The 18,122-nt window shown below is 55.7% G+C and overlaps 5 protein-coding genes across 5 annotated transcripts; 3 read left to right on the plus strand and 2 right to left on the minus strand.

Annotated features, from left to right (window-relative positions):
• Positions 1–41: 41 nt before the first annotated feature.
• On the minus strand, positions 42–2,141 carry KVR01_009446 (uncharacterized protein). The gene is made up of 2 exons (XM_044793174.1): positions 1,908–2,141; positions 42–1,842 (listed from the first exon to the last, which is right to left on the minus strand). Exon 2 carries the CDS (start codon positions 1,704–1,706, stop codon positions 468–470), a length of 1,239 nt encoding a protein of 412 aa, XP_044641948.1. The 5' UTR covers positions 1,707–1,842; positions 1,908–2,141; the 3' UTR covers positions 42–467.
• Positions 2,142–2,871: 730 nt separating this feature from the next.
• KVR01_008910 (uncharacterized protein) lies at positions 2,872–4,541 on the plus strand (the record flags this gene model as incomplete). The annotated part of the gene is made up of 2 exons (XM_044788154.1): positions 2,872–3,025; positions 3,172–4,541. 2 exons carry the CDS (start codon positions 2,872–2,874, stop codon positions 4,539–4,541), a joined length of 1,524 nt encoding a protein of 507 aa, XP_044641412.1.
• A 42-nt stretch (positions 4,542–4,583) lies between these two features.
• KVR01_008905 (uncharacterized protein) lies at positions 4,584–8,372 on the plus strand. The gene is made up of 5 exons (XM_044794763.1): positions 4,584–5,171; positions 5,263–5,866; positions 5,925–6,025; positions 6,084–7,697; positions 7,768–8,372. Exons 1-4 carry the CDS (start codon positions 4,768–4,770, stop codon positions 7,402–7,404), a joined length of 2,430 nt encoding a protein of 809 aa, XP_044641407.1. The 5' UTR covers positions 4,584–4,767; the 3' UTR covers positions 7,405–7,697; positions 7,768–8,372.
• Positions 8,373–10,474: 2,102 nt separating this feature from the next.
• KVR01_009468 (uncharacterized protein) lies at positions 10,475–15,782 on the plus strand. Its single transcript, XM_044785012.1, has 6 exons — positions 10,475–12,440; positions 12,648–13,391; positions 13,459–13,608; positions 13,708–14,478; positions 14,562–15,206; positions 15,272–15,782. The coding sequence occupies exons 1-5, from the start codon at positions 12,381–12,383 to the stop codon at positions 14,793–14,795; spliced, it is 1,959 nt and encodes a 652-aa protein (XP_044641970.1). The 5' UTR covers positions 10,475–12,380; the 3' UTR covers positions 14,796–15,206; positions 15,272–15,782.
• Positions 15,783–16,457: 675 nt separating this feature from the next.
• Positions 16,458–17,780, minus strand: KVR01_009231 (uncharacterized protein; the record flags this gene model as incomplete). Its single annotated transcript, XM_044793858.1, has 2 exons — positions 16,458–17,377; positions 17,462–17,780. 2 exons carry the CDS (start codon positions 17,778–17,780, stop codon positions 16,458–16,460), a joined length of 1,239 nt encoding a protein of 412 aa, XP_044641733.1.
• Between the last annotated feature and the right edge of the window lie 342 nt (positions 17,781–18,122).

Here is an 18,122-nt window from a genome sequence, read left to right on the forward strand (position 1 = left end):
GCCCGCTGGCATGTTTCGTAATTACTAACTTCTCAACTAAAGAAGATTTCTATCGAAAATTGACACACTGGAGTCTGGTTTCAAATGCAGCATCTACAATTAGTTGGCGCAATAAAAAAGTTTCATGTTATTAGTGCACGATTATTGGGACACGAGGGGTTTCTAATCTGTGAGCCTGATGGCACGGGTATCAGGTACTCAAGGACTGGGGGCCGAATTCTGCTTGCCAAGCCTCAGTTTTACGTGTTCTCGCCATTGGGCATTATACACTGGTCGCAATAACCTTAACAACTGTTCCATTCTTATATTATCAACATGCGTTTTGTCTCGAATGTAAGTCTGGGTAGGGCATACGAAGGAGCATCCATGGCACGAATCTGCTATGATGAAACAATATTTAATGTCTCACATACTGCTACAATGAGGCATGCCCAGCTTTGACAATATCCATTGAAACCTGCGTAATCTCAAAACGACCACAGCTCGTCTTCAAGGTCATCCTTCCATAATTGAGGACATGGTTTCATAGCGTCCATCTCCTTCCAAGACGATGTTTCAGACGCGATGCGCATGTAGAGAATGGCGCCAGGGCCAACAAGGACGGATAGCTGGAAAAGCATACTCATGCACAGCCATGAAACAGACAGCACGCCCACGATAAATAACAAAAAGAGCATCAATGTCTCCAACAAGTTCAAAGACTCACTTTGATTCGTTCCGTTGTCGTTGAAGTTCGTGATAGGAGCTGGCGGTACTTGTTCCGATGGTTGTTCGCCTGAAGTAGGATCTCTAGCCACTGCGATCTGGTGATCCCCATTGTCGGTGTTCATAAGCCGCCGTAGTGAATCAATCCCAAGTACGCAGTAGATGGATGAAAGCCAGCATATATGCCCGGACCATAAAATCCTCAGGACCGTCCAGATACCGTTCCGCCCTGGCGTTATGACCCAAAATTGGGCGTAACCGCCTGCCAACTCGTAAAGAACCGTTCTAGAGATCGGTGCAATGTTATGACCAAAAACAGCAATAGTGCCTTCTTTATGGGGTAGCCCTTGTTCTTGCTTGAGAGAAGTACACTCGTTGAGGCTGCAAAGGGGTTCTGTGCATGGCTGAACCTGACTCTGTAGCGTCCACGTCACATTCAGCAACGAGATGGTTATGGACTGAAACAGACCGACCAGACCCGAGAAAACCAACAAAAGCATGGCGTAATCCACTCCGGCCTCTGTGCCGGAGAGAAAGCGGCGGACGAGCAATACAGCAGCTTGAGAGTACTGCCCAAGCAAGACAAGCAGGATAAGCAAACGGCCGGCCCACTTGAGATCCCGCTCGAGTGCAGTTGTTTCGAGGTGGTGAGGGCTGATGGCTGCAACAGTGAGACCACAATTGCAGAGTCTCGCAAACCGATACCTCAGAGATATCTCCGTCTTCCAAGGCCCCGGGCTGATCCTGAGGAGATCTATGAAACCATACCAAAACTGCGCTGTCGTGAATGTGAAGACTGGCGCCAGTGGGTTTATGACAACCTCGACCGCACGCACTAGGTCACGTCTCCAGGAAAGGGAGCCATGCAGGGAACTTAAGTGACCATGTACCCCCACTGTTGTTACAGTAGCGGCGAAAAGCTTCACAAGAGCTCCAGTCGATGTTCTGCGTGAAGCCTCAGGACATGCAGTCTGGTATTCCTCTATCCCAGGCAGAGCCATATAATGTTCCTCTAGACCTCGAAAAGCAAAGATGATGGCCAATGTGCTGCTCAGCAATGGAATATAAATCGATGTCGGGCGGCACAATTCTCGAGTCTTGTTCCTCACAAATGCAACAACCCGCTTGAGAGAGAATCTGCCCACTTGCTGATCAGCTGACGGCTGTTGGTCCGCTGCATGTGTAAGAGGGTTTTTTCCCACAAGCATGTAGCCAATCATCAGGACCCCATAGCCGGAGACTGATACGACTGCGATGCGGATGCCTCGAATCAAAGAGTTGATTAGTTTTCGCACGTAACGTACAAAGAAATTGTGGGCGGCCATTTTTCAATTGGCCGCGTTGGTCAAAACAACACAAAGTCATGTAAGTTCCCAGCAAATGAAGGCCGTAAGTTCATAATATACGCAGTCAGAATGTGGGAAACCTGTAAATGCAGGCACTGCGCCTCAATATGAGACGGGAAAAAAGACTAGACCAGCACGCGGACCCTCGGGGAGTGGATTTGTATGGAACACATGGAGGTGGCGCAGCACAATCCTGAATGGCAAGCAGAAGAAGCAGTCTATTGTGGCTGCGCCCAATACGTGCCACACTGACCCAGGTAGGCATTTAGCTGCCTCTTCAAAGGCGCCAAACCCAGATATACCTAGGGCAATTTTACCATGCGGGGGCAAGTCACTTCGTGGGGGCTCTACAGGACAGGTCGAAGGGCGTAATCAACATGCATTAGCGCGTCGCGGAGAGTATCATCGTCCAGTCGAACCCGGCGCCTCTTCAATCGCGGCTTTAGCCAGAATTTTAAGCTAGCGAGGCTAGTATCGAGATCGTAGGCAGAAGAGCTTGTGTTACTTGCGAAAGGCGTCGTCGGTTGGTCAGTCGTCTGGCACAGCATTGCGGCAAGTTGACTGAGGAATCACCATGTCCTGAACAGGAAATTAGGGTTAGTGAACAATTGGGGACGGTATAGTGAGTACGACATAAGGGTTGACTAGGTTCAACGTGGATGAGAGAGGGGCTACAACGCCGTTCCAGGCATATATAGTAGTGTTCTCTTGCCGCGACCATTTGTATCTCGAGGAACGATGAAACAATATCCTCCGAGTGCCCCATTTTCGAAGTTCCACACGCCATATCAAGTGATCTCATCAGCCAACAGCCAGCAAGATGCCTTCTTACGAAACGATCAGCCTTCATCCGCAGGACCACCTCCTATCACAACTCAAGTCGACGACATTCGACGTGATTTGTATCGGCTCAGGGTGGGCGGGCCGCGTCTTGGCCGCACGCATTGTCAAGGCTGGTCTCACGGCCGTCATAAGTAAGTAAATGGTGTTTGGACTCCACCCCTTTTCCCGTGTCCATTTGATCCTCCTCGACTTAGACAGGGAGTCTTTCCTGATATGGCAGCTTCTTTGGTTTGCACGCAACCTTGATCTTCCCATACTGATGATGTACACTCGTTAGTCGAAGAACAGCTCGTGGGCGGTGACTGTCCTTTCTGGGCATGTGTCCCAAGTAAAGCCCTCCTGCGCCCGCAGGAGGCGTTAGCTGAAGCTCAGGCTGTCTCTGGTGTCCGGGAGCTGCAAGGCGAGAGGTCTTCGCTGGATGCGGACACAGTGTTCAAGAGGAGAGATGCATTCACTAGTTCCTGGAACGACGGTGACGTCCTGATACCCATGGTAGAGAATAGCGGGGCGGTCCTTGTCCGCGGCAGGGGAGAGCTCGTTGGCGTCAAGCGAGTCGCCGTCACCCACGAAAATGGCGAGCGAGCTGAGCTCGAGGCCAAGCATGCGGTGGCCATCTGTACTGGCAGTGATCCAGTCATTCCCAACATTCCAGGGCTGAAGGAGAGCAACCCGTGGGGCCCGCGGCAGGCAACATCTTCCAGCGAAGTCCCGAAACATTTGCTCGTTTTGGGAGCTGGAGCTGTTGGCACGGAGATGGCAACAGTATACGCTTCTCTCGGAGGTCAGGTCAGTCTGGTGTCAAGGAGTGCAGAGCTTCTTCCAAAAATCGATCCGGAAGCCGGGAAGCTCGTGAGAGAAGGCCTAGAGTCTCAAGGAGTCCGCGTCTATGTGTCCACCTCCGTCCAGGCGGTCTCAAGGGAAGAAGGGACTGAGGGCCTACTGACAGTACAGCTGTCAGATGGCTCCACTGTCACAGGCGTCACCCAAATCCTGGCTGCAACAGGCAGAAAGGCCAAAACGAGCGGTATCGGTCTCGAGAATGTCGGGGTCAAGATGGACGGCTCGCCTATCGCCGTGAGCGAGTCCCTTGATGTGCCAGCAGTACCCGGCGGGTGGCTCTATGCCCTCGGAGACGTCAACGGCCGGGCACCCATGTCTCATTCGAGCAAGTATCACGGCAGAATTGCGGCCAACGCCATTATCGCCCGGTCTCAGCAGGACGGGGCCGACGTTCCGGGGTCTAACACGCCCTGGTCCAAAGTCTCAGCCACAAACGACGTTCTGGCACAGCCGCAGGTTGTTTTCACGCGTCCTACTGTCGGGAGTGTTGGTATGACCCGGACCGGGGCCGAAGCCGCCGGGCTGGCCGACAAGATTCGAATTGTCATTGCTCCGGGTGCCACGCTGGGAGCCAGGCTGCACCAGGAAGGATACAAGGATGGGTGGGCACAGTGGATCATCGATCGCGAAAGCAACAAGCTCGTCGGGGCGACATTTGCGGGAGACGGTGTGGCAGAGCTGTTGCATGCTTCGACTGTGGCTATTGTGGGTGGAATGACTGTCGACAGGCTTGCGCACGCTGTTCCTCCGTTTCCTACCATGAGTGAGGTCTACCTCAACCTGTTGGAGGCTGCGGAGGGGTTGTAGTGGATGCCTACGTGGCTCATGCGGACTGCATATTGTGCGGCTGTGCAACAGGTGTACTCCAATCAAAACAAGTGTGTATCCTGACTGGTGTGACCAGCTGCGCCCAGCTCCAAAGGGCAGGCTTGAAGTAGATAAATGGAGGACCTCCTTTAGGTGATCGCTTACTTCTTTTTCTCTGTCACTATTCTTCCCCTCCCCACCTCATTCAGCAAAGACTTCAAGCGTCATGGCCGAACTCATAGGTGCCATTTCTGCAGGCATAGGTATTGCCAGCTTTGCTCTCCAGGTGGGGAAAGGTATCAATAATGTCCAAAAAGCAATCAGGTACAATCGGCACCATGCTTCGGCGGACTTCGAATCCCTCGAATCAGACTTGAACAATCTGTACAGACTGATCGAGGACCTGCGAGGTTCCCAGGACAGCGCCCTGGTATCATCGGCCGTCGCAAATTGTCAACATGCGTATACCGAACTAGAGCCGGACTTAGACCGATTGACAGAAGCTTTTGGACATGTCCAGTCTTCTAAGAGTTCATTGAGATCTTTGAAGAGGCGCCTGACCCTTCACGCTGAAGAACATGTCAAGAAATTGCGGGCTAAAGTGCGCCAGATTGAGCAGTTATTGATTCTGTGAGTACCTCGCATTGCTATCTCGATACCTGTCACTACATGGCTTTGCAAAGAATTCTGGGGACAACACTAATTCCAGATATCCCCCAAGGATAACCATACTGGTAAAACTTGAACAACTTGACATGAGTCACATGATTGCAGCAGTTCAACGAGGTCCCACGTCTTCAGTGATTCCAGACGTCGTACCTGCGATTGGGCCTACGCCCACTCCTATCATGATTGCTTCAGAAGCAGGGTCACCCGTCCCCGACAACACAGTGGTCACGCAAAGGAGCAGACTTCGTGTGAGCCCCATTGACACATGTTACCACAAAGAGACAACCTGCGCACATGGGCGATTCTGGTGGCTAGAACTCACCTCGACCCCGGGCTTCTGGCACAAGTGCAGTCCGCGGTGCCCGGCGAGGTGCGAGTGGAACGCCAAACTGCGCCTGGCCCTCACGTGGCTCAATATCCCCTTCGCCGTGACTGCAAGCCTTGGCATCGCCTCCAGCAACGGGCAGTATGCACTCCGGCCAGCCCTGTCCATCCAACATGTTGTCAGGAACACGTCTCCGGGATTCCTGGCGATTGAGCTTTGCAAAATAAATGCCCTTAGTGTGGAAGAGAGCAAGCAGAGACTCCGGGATCTCAGCCAAACCGACAAGCACTTCCGAGACCATGTCAATCCCGAGGGGAAGGGCTATCTCCGCGTAAGTGCAAGAAAATGCAACGTGGGTACTTGAAACGAGTATTTCTGAATCTTAGCAGCATCTTGTTAGCTACCCGTGGTGGAACCAGAAGCTGCAGTTCAGCCTACTGGATTTCCTCCTTGTGGAAATTGGTCTGGATTTCTCCTCTGAAGACCCTAGGTTAGCTGTCATACCCTTTCCGAATTCTTGACGTGTTGCTAAAAATACCGCGGCCCAGGTTCTTGATCGAGTGCTCGAAGTGGTTCGGAGAAGGCCGACACTTAGATTTGCTTGATACCGTCTTGGAACACGGTTTCTCGCCCAATGGAATCGACGCTCCAGCAGCGGATCAATGGCCCGAACCTTGCAACCCCGACTGGAGCATCGAACTGTACACCCCTGATCCTTTCTTTCTAGAGTACTTCACATCGATAGTGCGCTTTGAGCCTGGATTCGCCGGGGTTACGGAGCTTCAGAAGCACATCTTGATGGATACATTCCATACCCTATTGGATGCAGGCGGGGACCTCCCCGAGAAGGACCGACTTTTTGCCACAGTCAACTTTTTAGGACAGTCGTCGCTACATCTAGCGGTTCGCAACATACACACGGTGAAGAAGTTGGTGGAGCTGGGCCACAACTTGAACGTTACCGACCGGTGGGGTACCACACCGTTGATGTATGCCGCAGCTATGGGGTGCGAGGATGTGACCATTCATCTTCTTCTGGAGGGTGCCCTTTCAGAAAACGGTCTGTATGAGACAAGATTTGGCCGCACCTTTCTTGAGTTTGCTATCGTCCGTGGTCACTGGAACCTGGTTCACAAAACACTGTCCACCATACGAGAGATACCGCCTGAAGACACTCACCATGGATTTGCACAACGCACGTTGTGGTACGCAATGACATCAAGCTTCTTTGTTGTCGACGATGATACAAGGAGGCAGCACATACCCTTGTTGATTCAGCAGTGCGAAGATGTCAACTTCACTTTCGACGATCGTTACGAATCCGTTACCGGCAATAACTTAATGCACTATGTGCGCTCAATAGAGGAGGCGGAAGCTCTTGTAGCTCGTGGTTTCAACCTGTTCAACACGCCCAATAGTGCTGGCAGGCTTTCGATACACTCTTGGACGTTCGACTCGGACCCGGCGCTGATGGGGTTCTGCGTTAAGCATGGAACCAGGATCGACCATGTTGACTCCAATGGTCAAACATTACTATTCATCTTGTTATCGAAGCTCGGAGATTTTGATTTTGAGCACCGCAGGAATATGCTCCGGCTGATACGGCACGCCCTTCATCTGGGTGCAGATGCAAGCCATTCGGACGGCTGTAGATGCCCTTGTAGCCCTGGTGGGTGCTCCTCATCGGCCTTCTTCGCAACTGGCTTCGACAGTATTCCATGGTTCGAATTTACATCGCGGGGACCAAGCGCCGATTTATTCTGGATCTTTGAGTGGCAATCCATCCTTCGCGACTTCCACGGCGAAGATGCAGTCAAGACTTTTTGCTCTCTTTTATTCGCCGGGTCGAGTTTGACGAACTGGGCATGACACACGTCTGTTGCCATGAGGGTTTAGGAATACCTCATGAAACCTGGGTACACCAGTCGTGGCCGAAAAGGTTAGATGACGAGGATTTGCGTGACATCCTGGAAGAAGAAGAGGAACTCGTCAATATCCTTGATGAGACCATGCGCGAGCTGGCCCCTAAGTCGGTGAACAAGTTGCAACTGTATCTCTTGGATTTCTTCAAGAAGAGACATGCGCAGCATCTGCAACGAAACGCAGAAAAGAGGGCCAAAGAATTACGGGAGACCATGGCAAGTTCGTGGAAACACAAAAGCGTATGTGAAACTCTGTCGCCGCTTAATGGCCCATGATGGCCCATGATCACGCGCTGACACGCAGAGATAGGGATGGCATGTTGATTATAAGAACGATACATGCAGGCGGCAGTTCAATGTTTCGTGTCCCTCTTCGCCAATCGACTACTCTATTCCGAGAAGACTCGCTACGTACATTGTGTACATCGACTTGGAAGAATCTTGTCTGATACACGATTCGGTGCCACAGGTGTCTCAGAAGGATGGATGGTACTCTACACGTATTCACATGGTTAAAGAGGTTACAGAAGCGTTCGAGCTGCCGGTTGGTAAAGTGATTGCGTGTGTAGACGACGCAATCGCTTCCGCCGGAATCGAAATGGACGACAATGCAAGAAAGAGGATCAAGGATCGAGTGATCACCTTCTTCCAAGCAGAAGGGCAACCATCGCATGATGCTAGGAGAGCATAATCAGAACATGGTCAAGCAATTGGGGGAAAAGTGAGAAGTGACGTTCTCGAGCCTTCGGAAAATGTCTGGGATGCTCATTGTATCTAACACGTGATTACATTGTTCTACGACATCTTTCTGAGATACATGGTTTTCCCACAAGGCGCACAACGCTCTCATCGGTTTTTTTGTCAGTTGGAAACTTTTTACATAGTTTCGTACGTCAAATAGATTTTTTTGTTGATATCTCGGGTTCATTTGGGTCAATGCATGTGGGATGTTCGGCCCTAGGAGCGCCCGTTCTGTATTGCCGTGTTCCGCATCGTAGTGTCACAGGTTCTATGAATAGTGCCTGGAGATAGAAGAGGTCCAAGGGTCCATCACCTGAGCAGAAAAGGTTGCCTCGCAAATGATAATAATCATTCACCAGCAAGGAAGTAACAGGCTTTTAATTATAGATTGGGCAGCAAACATACAATACCCACTAAGCTGCATGGACTGCCTGACTCGAATTTATTATGAACGACGCTTATTATGGATGTGAGCGTACGCTAAAAAATGCTAAATCCTGCCAAGTTGGCTACAGTTATGGGTATCGATTTTGTAGACGAGTGTGTGCTGGATGCCTTCAGCAGATATACGCGTCAGACTCGAGTGCTCTGAACCTAACCACATTCGGAACATCCTAAGACAACTTTGGAGGTGTCTGTCTCAACCAATGCCCTCAAATTGAGGTCGTTGGTATCGCCCTGGTGATGGCAATCCCAATCGAGAACTCAGGAGACAAGGATCAATTCGCGTCATAGATTGGCAATAGATTGGCAACGCGGGGCTGTCAACAGCTCGGTCATGTTCCCGGTTCCAGCAGTGACGCTCCCGGGTGGAGCTTTCGGAATGGTTCGCAGGGCCACCGGTAATTATGTATTTGCTGATCCGTACGGGTCCACCGGCTTCTATAGATAGGGTTTGAGATCGCGGTTATTTGTGCAGAGTACCCTAGGTATGGGGGTACTAGTCATGACCACGGCTGGACCGGGCCATTCCAAGTTTGACAAGCAAACATCATCAGTAGAGCTGTTCCCAGTACTCCGTACGTCTGTGCTAGCGGCTGACTTCTTGGCTCTCCGAAGCGAAGAACCCGATCTACTATGCATGTCATGCCGCTCAGGTGGGTGGCTATGCCCTGCATAAGCCCGAAATCTCAGTCCCCAGTGGACAGTTGGGGCGAGTGTCACGCTAGCGACGGGCGGTTAAAGGCTCTGATTAGGAAAGTCATGGAGATTTGAAGCAACGGGTCATGCACCATCAGTTAGTGGGGTGTCGCATAGGGCTGATGGAGGATGGGACGGTGCTCTTGCTGCCCTCGGGGACCCAAGAGGATCTACGCCCATCCGGGCTGGTATACTGCAGCCTGGATCGTAGAATCCCTAGGGAAGTCTGGGAAGAAGGAGAGAGAGGACGAGTCAGGGCCGCTCAAAAAGAGCTACAAATGCCGGGCGCCAGCCGTCCCAGCCAGCCGGCCACCTGGGCAGAGAGCCGATCTTGGCAACATTGAACGGAGTAAGTCCAACTTTGCCGAACGATCGGATGCTCTGATGAGCAAATAGACTCGAGCCATGCACGTACCTTTGAAACGTTGCCCTTGTAAATCCGGGCGGCCGGCGGGCCCGTTTTGGGGTGTTTTGTTTGAACCAAACTATGTCGCCTGCTTGACCTTGACTTCCAAGGAAGGTTGTTCGACTGGCTTTGACTGGCCAAGACCTGACACACTCAGCCGCAGCGGTCCATTGGCAGATCGGGCGCCGAACATTTTGCATCTTGTTCAATGGCAGTTGCCGCAACAGTACCTAGGTAGCAATCGGATCGATGTCTATCTAGATCATGACATTGGAGAGCGCGCACGCCCAGACGCGCCCTACAGATGCCATGCAACAAGAGGTCGTACTCGCACGAACCAACTGCTGGCGGCTGGGCTCCGTAACTCGTTAGACCCTGCGAATCGCAAAAGTTCGGACGGGCTTCCTCTGGTTTGTATCCTCGCTGGTTGTCCGGCCGTCAGGGTACATGTGGCAGGGGGTTGGAAATGAAATGACGGAGCTGCGCCGCAGATCATCAGATCATTCCATAACAATAAGCATAAAAGCGCCAACACCGGCGGTTCAAGACCTGAAAGACCAGAACAAAACTTGGGAGGACATGCAGGACAGGCTGAAGATCGTGGCGTCCCCGGGCAGGGCGATGCCGTGTTGGAATCTGGATGGTTTCTGGCGCGCGCTGGGAAGCTGAGAGAGGGCAACAAGAAACTGTGGAGATGTTCCAAGACTTTACTCCATTCGGGGAGGACGGGGGCCCGGCAGGGATGAGACTGCCAGGGAGATAACAGAACAAGACGCCGGCGTACCGTACCCTACCCAGACTGGCCAGACCCATACGTAGTCAAGGTAGTCCACAAGCCCATCCCCATCCCCATGCCCCATCAGACCCAGGCCAACAAGGCCCAGACTGGGCCCAGATGGAGAAGGCGAGAGACCGGAACTGTCCATCGTCCATCGTCCATCCTGCCGCATGCACGTGGGAATAGCTTGTCCCCCTCTGCCCTCACTCCGCCCATCACTCCGACCCTACGCTCTACCTAAATTCCCATTCTCATACTAGTATTGTATCCGAGCCCCTCATTCACGAGCCGCGCGCGCAGTCTCTCCTACACTGCTCCGACTATTACCACCCACACGGAGAGCTCTTCTCCTGGGCCTGCACTGCCCAGCTGCCCGCTACTCCGTAGTGCCACCGCACGCACAGTCTCAGGTCGATACCAGTACAACATTGGCATGGCCCGAGGGGGGGACACTCAGACTCAGACTCAGACTCACAATCACAATCACAATCTCACTCCCGCTCTCACTACTCATATCCGAGTGCTCGCTCCCGCCAGAATCGAGCCCCCTTGCGCTTCATATGTCAGCGACCGTGGAGCCGGGCAATCTGCAGAGCGAAATTACGGTTCACGTTGCAGCGCATCTGACTTCCTTGCTCGAACAAGCGGACAACGTCGGCACGCCGTGAAGTGGGCGCGAAGAAACCCGCCAGCCAGCCAGCCAGCACACGCAAACGCACACTGAACCCACCCCTCCCCTCCCCTCTTCCCCCCCACACGGACCGAAACGCAGCTGCAGCCGCAGCAAGGCATTTACCTACTCTGCCCTGCCTGTCCTGCACCGCCTTCCGCCTTGCACTGGGCCAAACTCTCTCTCATTGTTTGTCACGGTTTGCATGTGCATGACTGTGCCTTGTCCTTTTTGGCCGCGCAGTCGCCGACCATTGGATCGTGCTCGCTTCAACGGTCAGATCTGATCCGCCGCGGCCAGGCCCTTGAATCAGGGAGTTTGCCAGGCCTGGAAGTTTACATTTGGCTTCCCCGGTTTTACCCAGCAACCGAGCGAGACCTTTGGGGTGACATCATCTTCTCCCACCGTTGTCCGGGCGTCTCCTGAAGCGAAGTACATTGCCTACATTGCCTGATCCTCCCAGGGGCCCACGGACAAGAGGACCAGACGACAGAAGAAAGACAGGGACAGAGCAGAACAGAGACGAAAGCCAGAGGCGGGCGGACCGCCAGCCAACCAGCCACACCCGGGGCACAGACATACAGCACACATAGAGAGAGAGAGAGAGAGAGAGAGAGAGATACACATACTCGCCCTCTGTCATTCTCTGTGTCGTCTCCAGCCACCTGCCGCATCCATCTATTTACTCCGTACATACACATCTATCCCGTACTTGGTACACACGTGCTGTGCTGTACACACACCTGCAGATCCCGCCCCCTTTCGCGCCCTCAAAGCAACACCAGACAGCTAGCATTACATCCGCGACGGAGCCCAGCGCCCGCCCAGAGACGAGCCGAGTCGAGTCAAGCCGTCCACTGACCCCATACTCCGTACTCCTCTCACTGTCTGGACCACGAGGGGTTACTGCCGCCCGGCAAACCGCGCGGGAACCGCTCGAGATCCACACGCCGCCCGCGTGGAACGGGCTGGCCCGCCCTCAATCCGCCAAGCAGTTCCCAGACACTGACTGAGTCGGCGACTACTGACGACAGCGGCCACCTCACGACGACATATTCGCGCCCACACACACGCGCCTACTGCGCACCACTCACCATCCACGTTGGTTGCGGCGCCAAGAAAAGGCCGGAAAGCCATTGAGACTTCTTTTTTCCCCTTTCTGAGTTACCCTGTTCGGGCCTCCTCACAATGGTCAACACAGGGAAGCCTTCGCCGGGCTGTTTTGCCTGCAGGTCAAGGCGGATCAAGGTGAGTGAGTTCTCGTAGTCATTGTCGCATTCACCTGTCTCCCGCGAATCCCACCCTGCGGCATTCGATGATCAGTCTATGCCCGACGACCTGCCACTGCCTTGATTGACCACGAGATAACCCTCTTGGCCACCCTACCCACATCTTTTCTCTCTTTTCGTCGCAGCCCCCGCCCCAGCACGCACACCCATATTGACGCCCCAGCAGTGTGACACCACACGGCCCGAGTGCAGGAAATGCCGAAAGAGGGGCTGGAAATGCCCGGGCTACCGGGACCTCAACGCCCTCAGGATCGTGGACGAGACCCAGAAGCAGTTCACCCGCTTCTCGGGCGACAAGGACGGGGCCGACGACGGGCCGGGCATGTCGCCCAACAAGGACATCATCATCCGGCAGTACGTACCGCCGGGCGAGCGGTCGTCGCCGTCGAGCGCCACCACCACCACCAGCTTCAGCAACTTCACCCACAGCAGCCCCGGCAGCAGCAGCAGCAGCAGCAGCGTCGACCACTCGTACCCCTCGCCCGTGTCGCAGGCGGCCGACACGCCGCCGCAGCCGGGGAGCCCTGCGGCGGCGGCGCCGCTCAGCTACGCGTCGCAGTGGTCGATGGAGATCCCGCGGTGCATCGGGACGCCCGTCGGCGAGCAGGTCTACAGCTACTTCCTGTCCAACTTCGTGCAGGGCACGTCGCTGCGCAACCACGGCTACCTCGACTTCCTGTTCCCGCTGCTGGCCAACGAGCCCCCCGGCAGGGACCACCCCCTGCCCCTCGCCTTCTCCGCCACCGCCATGATCGCCTTTGCCGCCCGCCAGAAGGTCCCGGACTTACTGCCGCGGGCGGAGGCGACGTACCTGCGCGCCCTCGAGGCCACGTTCCAGGCTATCGGGGACCCCAAGAAGGCGCGGGACAACTCGACTCTTGCCTGCGTGACGCTGTTGACTACTTTTGAGGTATGATATAGCCCCCCCCCAAGGACTTTTGGTGTAGGATGGATGCTGATGAAAGGTTCCCGCATAGCAATTGAGGCCTTCCCGGCCGTCATATCAGAAAGCAGAGGCGTTCGGCTCTCATCTCGACGGCGCAGTGGCCCTGCTGAAGATGCGAGGCAAAGATGTCTTCCAGACCGTCGTCGGCCGCAAAATCTTCCTCATCCTGAGGTCGTTACTCGTACGTGTCTCATTACCCACCCCATAATATCACTTACTCTATAACCATATATCACCAACCGTCACAGTCACTCACTCACCAATGCACCACCACCAACAGGTCTCAAGAAGCATATGCTACGCCACCCCCCTCGAGCCCGAACTCTACAACCTAACCGACTCGTTCGAGCAAGACCCCGCCCAGCACCGCTTCGCCGAGCTCTCCCTGCGCGCGGCCGACCTGCGCGTCAGCGTGGAGCGGCTCCTGGGCGGCTGGGGCCTGGGCCACGCGCCCCTGGCGCACCCTCCGCCGCGCGAGACGGTCGAGGCCCTGCTGGCCGACGCCGACGCCCTCGAGGCCGACTACGCGGCGCACATCGCGAGCCTGCCGATCGCGTGGAAGGGCATGACGGTGCGCCTGATGACGCCCGAGGACCCGGCCATCATGGGCGGGATCGCCTACGTGGGGCGTGTCGACGCCTACATCGACATGTTCATCTGCTACATCCTCAACTGGGCGCGCGCCGCGCGGCTGTACGTGCGCAACACGGCCATGCGGTGCCGCGCGTGGCTGCTCGGGCCCGAGGGCGACTACCGCGAGGGCGGCGAGTACGCGGCCTCGCGGGCGCTGTGCGAGGCGCTCATCGCCGACATCGCCGCGTCGGTGCCGTATGTCTTTGGCGCCGGCAGGGCCGCGTCCGCGGCGGGCTATGCTGCGGACGCCGGGCAGAGGTATCAGCCGCCCAGCCTGGCGGGCGTGTTCTGCATGTGGCCCGTGTTCGCGGCGTCGAGCTCCGACTTTGCCACCGAGACGCAGAGGACGTTCATGAAGAGGACGCTGAGGTACATCTCGGAGGAGATGGGCATCGGGCAGGCTGCCATCCTCGCGACGGTGGGTGACGTCTTTTCTTTTTCTTTTCTTAAGCTCCCAGCCCCCCCGGCGACCAGTGTGCTGACAGCATTACGACATCTCAGTATAACCTCCGCTCGCCGTCCATGCCCATCGCCTTCACGCGCATGAAGCAGTTCGAGCAGCTGGGCAAGCCCCTCCACGGCGTCGCGTCGGGCGCGGCGGCCGGGTCGACGATGGCCTCGGGCCTCAGGGACATCTTCAAGGCGACGGGCAGCATTATCTACTCGCCGCCGCAGTCGCACTGCCGCCCACGGGTGGTGCCCTTACACATACACGAGCAGCCCGATCTGGACTGAGAAGAGGAGCTGGGTTGGGGCTTGGGGGTTGGGGGATACATACATGCCATGTCCTCTCATGTCCCCGGCGAGGAGGAAGGGAGGACCCGCTCCATCGCTTGGACCTCGCGTGGGAGGGAGGGCGGCTGGCAGCGTGGGAGAGGGGCTGGCAGATCGTTGTCAGTCTACTCATGTCGAGCGAGCAGAACCCGAGCACCCCCGCCTAGTACCAGCGCCCCATTCTGGGTTGGTCCAGCGAGGTCGGGATTTGAAATTTCCATCTAGCGAGCAAAAAGGGCGTCCGTGGGTGGCGGGCTTTGGATTGATTCCGAGCATAGCCCGGGCGTGTTACGCACACCAGATGTGTAGGGAGGTTTGCATCCAAAAAGCCTTCGAGTTCTTGTGTGTTTTCCCAACCACGGCAGACAGTACGTACGTACGGACAGACAGATATCAAGACACGAATTTAACTGCATATACTCATTACAGTGTGACAGTACACACAATCACACAATCACACAGGCACACAGGCACACAGGCACACAGCCGTGGACAGATACGTCCACGTGCGTGAATAACTTCAAGGTACGCGGCTATGAGTAGTCAGAATCATCCTACTTGCATCACATGCCAACCACTGTGCTCAATGCCGATCGGACACTTCTCTCCCCTTTCCCCTCATCAGCCAGCCGCCGCTCCCAAACTGGCCCATGGGCGGGGAATCAGGGCAGGATTGTCACCCACCGGGTAAGCTCACGGCGCCGGCTGGCCGGTTCATGTCAAAATCGCTAGCGCTCAAGCTACTTGTCTTCACCACCGGCTTGCCTATTTGGACCGTTTGAGCAGGTGTGGCCGCCCGGCGCAGAGGCCAGCATGTGCAAGTGCCGAGTCGGATCACTTCCGGGTTTATTACGCACGACTCTAAAGCCGTCTAGTCTGTTGTGGGGTTGCGAATTAGTTGGGGGTTCTGAGGGTGTCGCCCCAACCAAGTCAAGTCGTAGTCATGGAATCGTACCTAGGGACGCATTTGTGTCCTCATGATAGACACAGGAGCGATGCAGGCAAAAAGACTGCTATTCACTAACTTTTATTTTAGAGAACATAGCAGCGTGTACCTCAGGCTATGAACTAAAGATCTATATCAATAATAAATATGTGTGCTTTTTATAATTACACTGCCATCTTGTGGTGATCAAGCCAGGAGCTCTCTCGGAGAACCACCTCCCCATCGCCTTTCTTTGTCTCTGACACATGGATCTTTTGGGGGGCCCTGCCCTCATACTCCAGGTATAAGGATACCCGCCCCGGCGGTGTAAATGTGGTGACAAGATGTGGCCATAACGCCTTGCTTTTATAAGAAAGAAGAAAAGAGAGAAGAATCAAGAAGGGGGAAAGAGCAAGACAAAAGAGAAGCCAATAAGAGAAGACGGGGACAGAAATAATCGTGTATCCAATAGAATCGAAACTTTTTTTTCACCCGCCCCCAATCAATTTCATCGCACTCACACACGAATTCAGAATCAAAGTAGCCACCTTCCAGACCGGTAAACACAAACCTGTCGGATCTAGCAGCGTTCAGCCCCGATCGCAACAGCAACCTGCCCAGTCCAGCCCCGTCAGAGAGCACAACCTGTGGCAAGCGGCCCCAGCGACGAAACCATCCGTCTCCCGCGTGAGTTTGACTCAAGAAGTCCCAGCCGACGGGCGCCGGCGGAGCACGTCGCCGTTCCACTCATAGGGGCGCGAGTTAAGGTGGACAAAAGGGCCCCGCACATAATGGCGGTCATTCCAAGGCCCATCGCTGTGCGAGTCCGAGTCCGAGTCCTCGACCTCATCGCCGTCCGAAGAAGAGGTGGGCTCGACGGGCTCGACCGAGACGACCACATTGTCCTTGTCCGCCCCGAACGCGAAGACCTTGTCCCCGCCCTGCTGCTGCTGGTGCACCTCGAAGACGCCGCCCGTCTGCGGCCCGGGGACACCCGAGGCCCTGTTGCGGTTGCGCCGGGGCTTGAGGCTGTTTCTCGGCCTGCCCTTGCGCTCGGCCTTGTCGTGCACGGGGCCTACCATGTCCTTGAGGGCGTCCTTGAGCGAGGACATGCTGAACGTGCGCGCCAGAGCCCCCCGCTTGCCGCCGCCGCCGCCGGCGGCCCTGCCCTCCTCCCTTTCGTGGGGGAACAGCCACTCCGGGCGCGGCACCGATACCGTAAACGAGCCGGTACCGTGGAAAAGGCTGCTCCGCCTAGACGTGGGGCGGGACCCGTCCGGCTGGGGGCCGGGGAAGGGCGAGGTGTGAGCCCGTCTGGACCTGTTACTAGAGCTGCCGCCACCCGCGGTGGGCTCCAGCTTCTCGCGCCAGTCCGTCTTGTCAAACTCGTCCGGGTCGTACAGCTTGAAGTCGTACGTGACCTGCCACTGCCGCTGCTCGTGGGCGGAGGGCGCGAGGCCGTGGGCGGGATGCCTGGCCGGGCCCTCCCCCGCGGCCTGGAGAGGCGTTGACGTTGACCCCTCTGGGCACGGCGCCAGGAGGATGTCGTACCCCCCCGTGCCGGCGCCGGCGCCGGCGTTGTTGAGCTCCGGTAGGTCCAGCAGCGGCCCCGTGTACTCTGTCATCGTACGGCAGTCGTACTGACAAGAATCATAGTACTTCGAGTGTCTGTGGGTCCGATGCCACCACAAGAACGAGCGACGGGCAGCCAGCCTGGACTGTCTGGTCTCTGGGTCGCCGGACTTGCCCTTGGGGAGCCGCGGGCACATGGCCAGGTCGATTGAGTCCCTGAGCTTGCCACCCTCTATGGCGTCGCTGAGGGTCCCCGGCTCGGGGTGCGGCACGTTCTTGAGGATGTGGACGCTGATACTGCTGGCGCTGGCGCTGGCGCCGCCCACGCCGTCGCTGATGCTGCCGTTGTCGTTGAGGGGCATGACTTGAGGGGGGTCAGGGACGACGATCCAGTCAAAGTCCTCGGCCAGGATGCCAGAATGTGTGTTGTTGTTATTTGAAGTGCTCATGACCGCGGTCTCTCTCTCTACCCCGGCTGTCGGAACTCCTGAAAGAGGTGAAAAGAAAAAAAGGAGGGGAAAGAAACTCCTCCGTTGAGCTTGGAGAGGGGATGCCTTTTTATGTCCAGTCCCTAATGCGCATAACATAAAGGTGTGTGCCACGCCGCCCTTGCATTGGTGTCCGGTGCGCACGTTGAGGAGGACCAGGAACGGGAATTTAATTGGTTCTGGGATGGCAGGGCGGTGCTCGAGGTTGAAAGGCTGGGGAGCTTTAAACTTGCTGGCAGGTTTGACAGCTGACGGCCCTGGGGCTAAGATCCTGACTTGTGACGATGGTGTGGTGATGTAGAC

This window comes from Diaporthe batatas, assembly GCF_019321695.1.
Source record: "Diaporthe batatas strain CRI 302-4 chromosome Unknown Contig00011, whole genome shotgun sequence".
NCBI lineage: Eukaryota > Fungi > Ascomycota > Sordariomycetes > Diaporthales > Diaporthaceae > Diaporthe > Diaporthe batatas.